The sequence below is a fragment of the Oryza brachyantha genome, chromosome 11, assembly GCF_000231095.2.
Source record: "Oryza brachyantha chromosome 11, ObraRS2, whole genome shotgun sequence".
NCBI classification, from domain to species: Eukaryota; Viridiplantae; Streptophyta; class Magnoliopsida; order Poales; family Poaceae; genus Oryza; species Oryza brachyantha.
Genome location: NC_023173.2, coordinates 12,305,766 through 12,318,086, shown reverse-complemented (window position 1 = coordinate 12,318,086; position 12,321 = coordinate 12,305,766). Strand labels below are relative to the sequence as shown.

General features: G+C 36.5%; 1 protein-coding gene across 1 annotated transcript; it reads left to right on the top strand.

Annotated features, from left to right (window-relative positions):
* The first annotated feature begins 6,928 nt into the window (after positions 1-6,928).
* On the top strand, positions 6,929-11,645 carry LOC102720466 (transport inhibitor response 1-like protein Os11g0515500). The gene is made up of 4 exons (XM_015842655.2): positions 6,929-7,164; positions 7,420-7,879; positions 9,057-9,552; positions 10,145-11,645. Exons 2-4 carry the CDS (start codon positions 7,440-7,442, stop codon positions 10,922-10,924), a joined length of 1,716 nt encoding a protein of 571 aa, XP_015698141.1. The 5' UTR covers positions 6,929-7,164; positions 7,420-7,439; the 3' UTR covers positions 10,925-11,645.
* Positions 11,646-12,321: the final 676 nt, after the last annotated feature.

Below are 12,321 nucleotides of genomic sequence, written 5' to 3'. Positions count from 1 at the left end.
CATCTTTTCATTTCTATATATACTTATAAGCCAAAATTTAATTTTTCAACCTTAAATTTGGTGTTGACTTAGGGATTTTATATCGTATTTTATTTTTTAGTATTTGTTTTAAAATCACTGAGAACACGTATATAAATTTTTTTTATAAATAAATTATTTTTATTTGTAAATACCTCGTTTGGCACAACGAGAAGCATGAAGTATCATTCAGGCATTCAATGATTAGTTGTGTTTTTTAATAGAAAAATACAACTCCCTTAAATAACCTGTGATAGAGCAATATGAAATTATTATCTTCAAACCGCATGGCATATTCCAATGACGAGTAACTCCCGAGTGCATTGTTTTTAGGGTTGATGTACTTACTGTCTTTGACTCACTTTCAACTAATCAGCGGTAGGAATACTAAAGAAATCGCAACGCATCAATCCTTAGAGGTTGTTTGATCGACTATTTCACTTGGGTTAAGTTTATCTTTTTTTTAGGCAGCTCCGCTAAGTTGAGGTCAATAAAATTGTACCCGTAGCCTCGTCTTTTTCTTGCTTTTTATACCCACAAGCAAAACGATTTATTAACGATTTACTAGCAATCTAAAAGCAAAATCTTAAAAAATAGACTACTAAAAAAATCTTAAAATTAACTCTAAATTTAAGTATTAAAATCAAATTTTGGCTTAAAAGCCCACACCTTAGTTAGCATGGGATATTTTTTTTCTCTTAATGACATATGGAGTACACATTTTTATTGACCGTATATTATCCAAAAGCATATATTTCCCTTAAATTTTGGGTCAATATGCGGGCGCTATCATCACCAATTTTAAGCCTGTATTAATTTTGAATCGATGTGACCAAGGAAACCTTCAAATCTGTCATCCCAAGGCGAGACACAGACACCATCGTCGGAGACTCGGAGTAAACTGATGACAAGTTGTGGTCGGTTAGGTCGATGCACACTACCTCTCACTTATTAATTACTACATTCGATTATATTTGACTTATTTTTACGATGTTTGACCTTTTGTATTACTAAAGTCACAAGCAAAATAAATAATATTTTTGTAATTTTTTAAATAAAATAAATGACCACATATTACGAACAAAAAAGTCAAATATCTTAAATTATGAAATGGGGGAGTAATATATACAGAGACCTTGTTAACTAGAATCGGTAATATGAGTTTAATTAAGTTGAATTAATCATACTATATATGCGAGCGTTGTGTCGATCCGGACAGAAAATGTTGTACTATACCTTACAGATTGCTAGTAGAAATTAATGACGTCAGGGAGAATATATTATATTAAACAACATGCATCATATGATTACGTTAATTTTTTCGTCTTCATCTAAAGACCATGTTTAGTTCCTAATTTTTTTTCCAAAAAACATCATATCGAATCTTTGGATACCTAAATAAAGCATTAAATATACATAAACATTAAAACTAATTATATAGTTATGGAGAAAATCATGAGACGAATCTTTTGAGCCTAATTAGGACGTGATTAGCCATAAGTGCTACAGTAACCAATATGTGCTAATGACGGATTAATTAGACTCAAAAGATTCGTCTTGCGGTTTCCAGACAGAATCTAAAATTTGTTTTGTAATTAGACTACGTTTAATACTTCGAATGTGTGTTAAAAAACTTGATGGTATATTTTTGCAAAAAAAATTTGCAAACTACGCAAGCCCTAACAAAACGTACAACCAAAATGTCTATTTTGACTAAGATTGGACACATGCACGGATCATCCAACCTCACAGGGTCAGACATGTCCATCAGAATCACTACTTCATGGGAAACATATCCATGAATTGAAGAGAAGAAAAAAAAAATAAACCCAGGCAACAAAATTGACCGGTTCAATCAGAGCATATAAATTAACGTATGTAGCTAGTTAATTAATTCTGGTGTCCCTGTTCGTTGGCTGCACCCCAAAGTTGAAATGAACAAAAGGAATGGAAGTTTTTTTCTTTTTTTCAAATTAGATGAAGTATGAATGTAAAAAAAATTCAGCATATGCTATATATACATGTGGGTAGAGTGTAGCCAGACAGACGCCTTATCAAACACAGCTATATTTTTTTTGTTATATTAATGGTGATGGAGCGCTTATTCGACCTGCATAAATAAAATATTCAAATATTCTCCCATCCCTTTCTAAAATATTTTTTTACTTGTATCTCAGGGTGCATATATATAATATGTCAACACTAGGTGGTGATTGTTTGGCAAAATATTTCAAATGAAAATAATTTCTGAATAGAAATTTTATATACATATTTTTAGCGATATAAAAGCACAAGCTAAAAAATAAACTTCGATAAAAAAACCTTAAAATTGACTACAAATATAAGATTAAAAATTCAAATATTGGTTTATAAATATAAGAAAAACGAAAAGATACGAGTGTATATTCTCATTATTTATATATTCATCGCTGTACTCTTGTCTTGTCGTGTTAGGTCTTTTAGAAAGTTCTTGACAAATACGAAGAAAATACCAAGCAAGATCAAATTAGATACGAACAACAGGAGACAAGTAGGACGAAGTCGTTTTCAACTTCACTAATTTTCTATGCTCTGCACTCCAAAGTTGACTCCAAGCACGTAATCTTAACTAAATCAAGACATGACATGTCGTTGGTGGAGAAAATAATATTATTTCAGTCGTAGCAGATTAAATTAAAACTGATGGGTTTAATTCCTCGAAGAAATTAATTAAGCTAGGGCTGCCTAAACAAGTAATTAAATCATCAGGTCAAGGGAAGAGCATATTAAATTTGGTGACCAGCATGACGAGGTCAAGCTCACACGGCTGACTGGTCACTTTGTTTATTGTTGTCTTTTCTAGAACTCACTTGTTAAGTATTGTTTTGGTTTGACACCATCTTGAATTAATGTCAACATCCACTTTGAATAGTTATAAAATGGACCCATTTAATTAACCGAGTAATCATGATATGATGATCGGGTTAACTTTGTTTTATAATTTTCTAAAAAATCATGTTCCTTATTTTCTTTGCCCAAAATAAATGGAGTAACTAGAAGATCAAAGTGCCTTAGTAAGAACTTAGTACGAGCGGGTGAGTAGCTAAAGGATATTTCCTCTGTTTTATATTCTCTCTGTCTCAATAAAAATAGGGCCTACTCATCTTAAATAGTGCTACAATAAAGATAAAAGATCAAAAAACCATTTTTAATAAGAAAGTAGTATAAGTGGATGGGTATGTTAAGAATATAAAAGGAATAAAGCTTCTTAATTTATAGACTAGTGATAGGTAAAAGTGAAGAAATCAACTTGATTTGCAACAAAGCCTAAACTAAAAAATCAACTTATTTTAGGAAGGATGAAATGTTTTTTTACCTCTTAATCTAGGCAAGATTAGGGATGGCAATGGGTAAATACCCATCGAGTATTGGTACCTCTGACTCATACCCACCAGTGAAATTTTGTACCATCAAAATACTCATATCCGTCACGGGTAGGAAAATTTCCCCAGACCCATACCTGCTTGGGTAAACCTCACCTGTCGGGTCACCCATATACCCGGAACAGTTTAAAACAATCTAAATTGCATAGTTTTCATATAGTATATTACAGGAGACACTAGATACTTAGACATCACGCATTTATATAATGTGCTGAAAAAGATATGGATGGTTTAAATACCTAGGGTTTTGGTTAATTGGTTTAAGCTAATTTGATATTGGGCCATGACGTGCATTTAAACTTGCGGGTATTTATTACCCATGGGTAAATGGGTATGGGGATCATAAGAACGTTTCCATACCAGCGTACCTATCGGATAAAGTTATTTGCCCGATTACTTATCCACGGATGATATATTTAGTTTATACCCGTATCGTAATAGAGTAAATACCCATCGGGTCTCGGGTCGGGGTTCCCATTGCCATCTCTAGGCGAGATGTTCATATCATGTTCCTCTATTTTATCATAAATTATTGTATGCATGGATGTGATGAGAGCACGAAATATCAGGTTAATTAGGCTTCTATTCTTAATTATTGTGATTTTGATATTGCTAAATAGGGTATATCTAATTTACAATAATAATAATAATAATGATAATAATAATAATAATAATAATAATAATAATAATAATAATAATAGAAAAGAAAAGTACGTAAACCGGTACATATGTTGGGCTGCTAGCTTATGGCAAATATACCATGTATAACCATGTTCAGCCACCTCATTAGCCCGGTTTTGTGGCTGGAGTGAGGCCACACAGCTAGTCTAATCTATTCTGTCGACTCCTCTTTTAATTTATCTCCAAACCATAGATGCAAGGGTACCCTAGATGCAAAGACTCTGCCCAAAGCTCGAATTTGAGGTGAAAGCTTGAATGCTTTGCAAATATTTAGTTAATTATAATCTAGACTTTGCAAATTTAAATCAACCTTTGTACGTCCTTATCATTGCATACAAGCATAAGTCTTAGATATTTTATTTTTAGAAAAGAGATAGATGTATAGGGAACAAATCATCGGAACATTCAATTGTTTATCGTGTTGGTCATTTTTATCCCATGAAAGGGGTGATTGTTTAGTTTTTTTTGAAAAAAAGACAAACGATATATTTGCAAAAAAATAATAATTTGTGAATATAAATATAAATATATATATATATATGTGTGTGTGTTAGGGTGATCTAAAAGCTAAGACTAAAATTAAACCACGATAAAAAATCTAAAATCAACTTCAAATTTGATGTTGAAAATTTAAATCAGCTTATAGCATAATTAAACATAAGAAAAAAAAAGACCGTAAGTACACAATCTAATTTGTCTCCAGTTTTGTTCTTCTTATCCTGCCCCTATTGATTTATGTATGGCATATATCAATGGCCTCTCCATAAGTCCATAACACCTGTATTCATGTAACAGATCGCTCAATTTTGCTCCTTGGCCATAGAAATATGGTAAACCCCACTCAAATTCTTCGTGACAGTGGGATAATAATTAAGATAGGAGGTAATACGCAGTTAACTTTTTATTCTAACATTTCTAATGAAATTTACAATTAGGCAGCACTATTTCTTTTAAAAGAAAGCAATTTGAATTTTTGACCTTAAATTTGGAGTTCATATTGGAGGTTTTTTTTATCAGTTTTTTTTCAATCTTAATTTTAAATTACTAAGAATACATATATAAAAAATTTATTCATAAATTATTTTTTAATTGTAAATATGTTATTTGACACTTTGCATAAAAAGCCAAGCAATCACCCCGCCCCTATGAGGATGTGCGTGATCAATTGATACCATATTGGCCATGTGTAACATGTTTCATGATATGGCCAGCCTTATCACATAACATCATTACTCGGGGTTGACAAAATTATTATGCCATGTCATGGTCCAAAGGTTTGAAATATATATTTTTAAATAGTTTACACAAACCCTAATTGAGGATTTGAAAAACACAATTTAGGCATATCTTCCTCCATAAAGTTTACCTTAAACATTTTTGTCTAATTTATCACAAAGTTTAGCGAATTATTATTTAACAAACCACAACAAAAATCATACTATTTTACCAGAAAACAACAAACATATAGGCTGTATCTAACGTGTGGACAAATGGATGGACTGACTTGCATGGAACTCATTACAGACAAAGTTGTTGCTTTCAAGGACCCATTTGGAACACGAGATTATAAAAACGTTAAAAATAGGAAACTAACATAAATAGGGTAGAAATGCACTTATAAAATACATGGAAAAAACATAAATTCAATGCAAAGGAAATCAAACAAAGAGGTCGGAGTAGATACTAATTTAGCTTTGTTTCTCAATAGAATCTAATGGAAAGAGAAAATTCCTTTGATTTTCCATGAAATCAATTCATGTAAACCAAACTACCCTAAGGGGTTGTCAGTTTGTTACCAAAATAAACCATTCTAAATATCGATAGCATCAAAATTTTGGTTCGAATAAACTAAGTTTAACCTTATCAATATTTGGTAATTCTAGAAACTTATACTCATAAACATATGCCAAAAATTGGTCAAACTAAACATAAGCTATGTATCTTGAAATTGTCAATTTTTCAGCAATACGAAATCTCTGTATATTGAATCTTGGACGTTTTCTTGCTATCTAATTAGTCCACGTGGCTCTTCCCAATTTCAGCTTTACTTGAGTACTCGAGGCATCGTGCCTTGACTCTTGCGTGGGTCTATGCATCTCAGAGCAGCGGAACGCTCGGCGGCCCAAGCACGCTCGCCGGTCCATCTTCCACGTGTATCACACGCAATAAATGAACCGACATCACTTCAATCAGAAAAAAATGAATATAATAATTGTTACGAGCCGAGAACATTTCTGATTTTGCATCATTCAAACTTCATGACCTAGCACCGCTCAGCATATATATATATATATATATATATATATATATATATATATATATATATAATTAATGTAATATTAACCGCTGTTATACTAGAGCACACATTAACTGATGGAGTGACGGGTCACTGCTCTATTGCTTATTCACTGAGATTATATATAACTATCTTAACCATTACAAGAAACATACGAGAATAAAGTACATAATAAAATATAGTTACGTGGCTAAACCAAACATAAACACAATGAACTACCTGTTAATATAAGTAATTACTAATCCACGTTTATACTACTACATCCATAAACAGGCAATGTGTCCATCGATTCTTGACATGGCCCGTATTTTTTCGAGTTTTGGTAAAAAATTGCCAATAGATGGTAAGATTTATCTGGGCAACATGCCCTAAAGTTACCCAATCCACAGTAAGTATTTCAATTTAATTTAAACCAGAAAGTTTAAAATTGAAAGATAAAATGGCGACAAAAATTTCTTTGCCTTCGCTGTCTAGCGAACATTCGCGGAATGGGCTCATCAACCGCTTCCCATCTCCTTTCCTCCCCCTCCCTCTTGCGAAGGAGAAAATACCCCTCCCTCACCTCCGCCTCTCTTCCGCGCCGGAGCCACGCCCAACACTTCTCCCCCTCGCCGCCGCCGGAGGCGCTGCGCGTACGGCCTCCTCCCCGACCCCGCAGTAGACCTACCCTTCTCCACAGCTGCGCGCACGGCCGGCGCGATCGGCCGCGTTCCACCGGATTCCGTCTCGGTTCGGATCGAACGGGTGGTATGCGCTCCTCTCTCTCTCGTAGCCCCTCACTCCCTCCTCCTCCTTCCCCGAGCGCTCCACGATCTGGCGTGCCGTGGACTGGGGATCGATTCGATCGGTCCTCGTTAATTGCAAAGGATTCAGCTGAACCCCTATGCCCTACGATTAGTACACCCTTGCAGTGAACAGGTCACGGTTGGGGGATGATATGGATTATGTATGGAGTTCATATGGATTATGGTGATCATATGAATTATGGAGGTTTTTTGTTAGGATTCTAGGAGGTGGGTGCCATGTACTTCCCGGAGGAGGTGGTGGAGCTCATCCTTGGCTTCCTGACATCGCACGGCGACCGCAATGCCGCGTCGCTGGTGTGCCGGGCGTGGTTCCGCATCGACCGCCTCAGCCGCCGCTCGGTGTTCGTGTGCAACTGCTACGCGGTGCGCCCGGAGCGCGTGCACGTGCGTTTCCCCCGCCTGCGCGCGCTGAGCGTCAAGGGAAAACCGCACTTTGATCTTGTCCCTGCGGGGTGGGGTGCCATGGCGGAGCCATGGGTTGGTTCGTGCGCCGCTGCGTGCCCTGGCCTTGAGGAGCTCCGGCTGAAGCGAATGGTTGTCACTGATGAGTGCCTCAAGCTGCTCGCTCGCTCATTCCCCAATTTTAAGTCGCTTGTCCTTGCTAGCTGCGAGGGGTTCAGCACTGATGGTCTTGCTGCTGTTGCTACCAATTGCAGGTAAGAATCACGAAAGATTCATTTTTTTCATAACAGTCTCAATTTACAAGTATTCGAATAGGTATTGAATTTGCAGTTTCTGTTTATTTAAATTTCTCTGGCATAGCCATTTTAATTAGCTGCAGTTCATACTTATTGTTAGATACTTATGTTTTTAACCTTCCTTCTATTCAGTTTATGGCAATGTTAAACACTAAAGTTTACACCAGATCATGGAACTTCTTATTTGACCTGTGTATCTGGTTTCAGTTTGGACTTTATCTATATATGTTTAGAGATCATAATTTCCTAACGGAAACTGTCAACACAGTGCACAAGCTCCTCACAGCAGTTAGGAGCGGTCCAAGTTATCCACAATTTAAATTGAATCTCCACATAAATATTTGAACCTTTTCCCCTTAGTTCTTAGCAATTAACACTGTTTTACTCAAAGCAAATTGTGTTATTTGTTTTATTTGTGCATTTATTGGTATTTCTCTGACTTACGTCAGGAGATAATTATTGAGATCATGAAAGCAGGAATACTTCAAGATTCTTTTAGCTATACTTCTAATTGACTTGTGGAATGCAAATAGCTTGGAGGAAACACCAAGAAAAACCATGTAATGTTTGGAAAAACGAGCAAGTTGCTGCTGCTAGTATATTGATATTGCAAGTTAAAGGACTGGAAATACATCATTGTGTATTTAGACTTGTTTAGGGAGTGCTGTAAGTAATAACAAGCAACAATACTGGAGGGTGGAGATCCAACAAAAGTAGTAATTCCAAAGTCTATACTAAATGACAAAATAAACTCTTAACTATTCACTGTTATACCTTTCGCATTTTGCAATTTCACAGTTTCATTTATAAGTCATCCCATACTAATAGGCTATTATGTTTTTCATAACAGCCGTTGACCTTTTACTCCAAATTGAATTATGATAAATCCTTTGGTCTGTCTGGACTATATCATATTTATGGGCATTTGCTCATTCAATAGTTTGTGCAGTGCTTGTTTCTTTATGGTAGAACTGGTAGTCAGTGCTCAAGTGGCACCAACAATAGGTCACTAGCACCTTATGTTGTATCAATTACCTTTAAATTTCGTTTATCCTCTTCTCTCTTGCTAGCTTTTCTGCATTTCTTTTTGTCTGGTGCAATGAATCTTATGTATTTAATAACTGTACACTCTTAGATTTATCAAGGAACTGGACTTACAAGAGAGTTTGGTGGAGGATCGAGGTTCACGCTGGCTTAGATGTTTCCCCAAGCCTTCTACATCATTAGAATCCTTAAATTTTTCTTGCTTGACTGGGGAAGTGAATGGTCATGCATTGGAAAAACTGGTTGCAAGGAGCCCAAATCTTAGGAGCTTGAGATTGAGTCGCTCAGTTCCACTTGATGTTTTAGCCAGAATTCTTTCTCACACACCTAGGCTGGTGGATTTATGTACAGGATCTTTTGTACGAGGCAATATTGCTGATGCATACACTGCGCTATTCAATGGTTTCCATCATTGCAGTTTGCTGAGGAGTTTATCTGGGCTTTGGGATGCTACAAACTTCTTTATTCCAGTGATAGCTCCTGTTTGCAATAAACTAACATGCTTGAACCTTAGCTATGCTCCAATGGTCCGGAGTGCTTACCTTACTGCATTTATTCGTCAGTGCAAGAATCTCCAAAACTTGTGGGTAAGGCTTTCTATAAATAATATTAACATGAATGAGTATATGTTCCTAAATTATCAACATAGTTAGATAGATTTACAACTGTATGGGAATTTTGAAATAACATTTCGACTTTTCGTCTATCTTTAGCAATGCTACTATGGTTTAAGTAATATTGATTTGTGTATTGATTGCGCATATACGGTTCAATATTCATGTCAATATGGTACTTATACCTTGGGAATGGAAAATAAGCAATTTATGACTTGTAAACAACGGAATAATGCCAAATATATGTTGGACTAGAGTATCAACGACCTAATCATTTCATTGTGTGATTGGTGCACATAATGACATAAGAAACCACATGTAATAAGTAATAACAATTTTGGTGTTACACTCAGATTAGATAAACTTGTTATGTGTGTTATGTTAGAAATTACTGTACTTAGAATAGAAGTTAAAGCTTACCACACTAACTGCAGTAGAACACTCATGATAAATGGATGATTCCAGTTAACTTTGCCATCCGTATGCTTCTTTTATTTGTGATGCACTTGTTGGTTGTTTCTTCATAAATATGTTTTAGTTACCTAGGCTTTATCCTTGGTTTCAGGTATTAGATCATATTGGTGATGAAGGTTTGAAAATTGTAGCCTCCTCATGTATAGAGCTCCAAGAGTTGAGGGTGTTTCCTGCAAATGCAGATGTCAGAGAAAGCACAGCTGTGACTGAGGAAGGGCTAGTTGCCATATCTGCAGGGTGTAACAAGTTACAGTCTGTGCTCTATTTTTGCCAACGGATGACAAACTCTGCATTGATTACTGTCGCAAAGAACTGTCCACAATTCAGTTCATTCAGACTGTGTGTTGTTGATCCAGGATCAGCAGACGCTGTGACAGGGCAGCCGTTGGATGAGGGTTTTGGGGCAATCGTTTATTCATGCAAAGACCTTAGGCGGCTATCTTTGTCTGGACTTCTCACAGACAGGGTGTTCCTCTACATCGGCATGTATGCCGAGAGGCTGGAGATGCTTTCTGTAGCATTCGCAGGAGATACCGACGATGGCATGACCTACGTGCTCAATGGCTGCAAGAATCTCAAGAAGCTGGAAATCAGGGACAGTCCATTTGGTGATAGCGCACTTCTTGCAGGCATGCCTAAGTACGAGGCAATGCGCTCACTCTGGATGTCCTCATGCAATATCACCCTGGGGGCTTGCAAGTCTCTTGCAGCAAACATGCCAAACCTCAATGTCGAGGTCATGAATGAAGCAGCAAGAATCGATGAGGCAGATGAGGATGCTAACAATGCAAAGAAGGTGCAGAAGCTCTATATTTACAGGACAGTCGCTGGACCAAGGGGTGATGCGCCTGAATTCATCTCTATATGCTGAATCCATATATTTTTGCTGTTGAAGGGTGGTTCTTGGACACCTCCCTTTTGTATATATATTCCTTTGCTATCATACTCTGGTACGCCAAATCCATCTACATATTCCAAAGATCCATCTATCCATGTTCCAATGGTTCTATGACCGCATTTTATGTAAATTCCTTTACTGCTACCTCTGCTGCCGTTATCCTTCATCAGTGCTAGACTTATGATTAATCTCCAATTTTGGAACTCTTAGTCATGGCTTTAGCTTAAACCTTGTCAAAGTACCTTATTCTAGCAAGTCATAAACGGTGATTCATCTTCATGTATATATTGGTTTCATATCAGTGCTCCCCTGTATTGTCTGGGGAAATTTTAGTGTCAAATTGTTGCTTTCCTTAGTCGAAAGATACTTATATTCTGATAATCAGTTAAATCTGACGAACATCTGATCTTGTAGCTGGACACTTGTAATTTGTGGCAGCATTTCAGCATTTACAAGTTGAGAATTCCTTTCTGATGTCACATCCTAAATGTCCCTCTCGTTAGAAGACAGGCGAGTTCGAGGTCACCAAATTTCGCTGTCAGTTTGTAGCGTGTGGTGTACTGGTGTTCACAGTTAGATATCAGCATCATGTGGGGCTATCATACACATGCTTATTCCTGCGCGGTTTAACGAACTTCAATTAATTATCACCTTTACGTTGGCCAGGCTAGCATGATTTTCAGATAATTAAGGTTAGAAAGAATATGTATGGATTCGGATTCTTTGTGATACTGCTTACTAATATATGGGATCTATACCACACGGAGTCCTTACGTTAACTTTAACAGACAGTACTACAGAGAATCTGGTTCCAATATATATATATATATATATATGGCCAGGTTGGAAGAACAGTATGAGCAGCGACCTACGTATGTAGGACAGTATGGGCGTCTCTGTCATCATGTGATGAGCCCCCCATCTGCTCTGAAAATCAATGCTAGCATGAGAAGTTTCTTCAAACAAGCGTGATCGATCTTCCAGAGCGAGACAAAATTGGGCGGTGAGAATTGATCACAAGGCCTTGTTTAGTTAAATTTTTTTTTCAAAAACATCACATCGAATCTTTAGACATCTAAATAAAGCATTTTATACACATGAACATTAAAACTAATTACACAATTACATGAGAAATCGTAAGACGAATCTTTTGAGCCTAATTAGGACATGATTAGCTATAAGTGCTACAGTAACCAATATGTGCTAATGATGGATTAATTAGGCTCAAAAAATTCGTCTCGTGGTTTCCAGTCGGAATCTGAAATTTGTTTTTCCATTTGTGTCAAAAACCCTTTCGACTTTCGGTCAAACGTTCGATGTGACCCCCTTTAGCAAAAAGTTTTGCCAGCTAAACACCACCTAAATCAGAA

Coding starts and splice junctions, on each gene's coding strand:
- LOC102720466 (XM_015842655.2), top strand. CDS start 7,440: ATGTACTTCCCGGAGGAGGTGGTGGAGCTCATCCTTGGCTTCCTGACA. Junction 7,880..9,056: donor GCTGTTGCTACCAATTGCAG/GTAAGAATCACG, acceptor GTACACTCTTAG/ATTTATCAAGGAACTGGACT. Junction 9,553..10,144: donor AGAATCTCCAAAACTTGTGG/GTAAGGCTTTCT, acceptor CCTTGGTTTCAG/GTATTAGATCATATTGGTGA.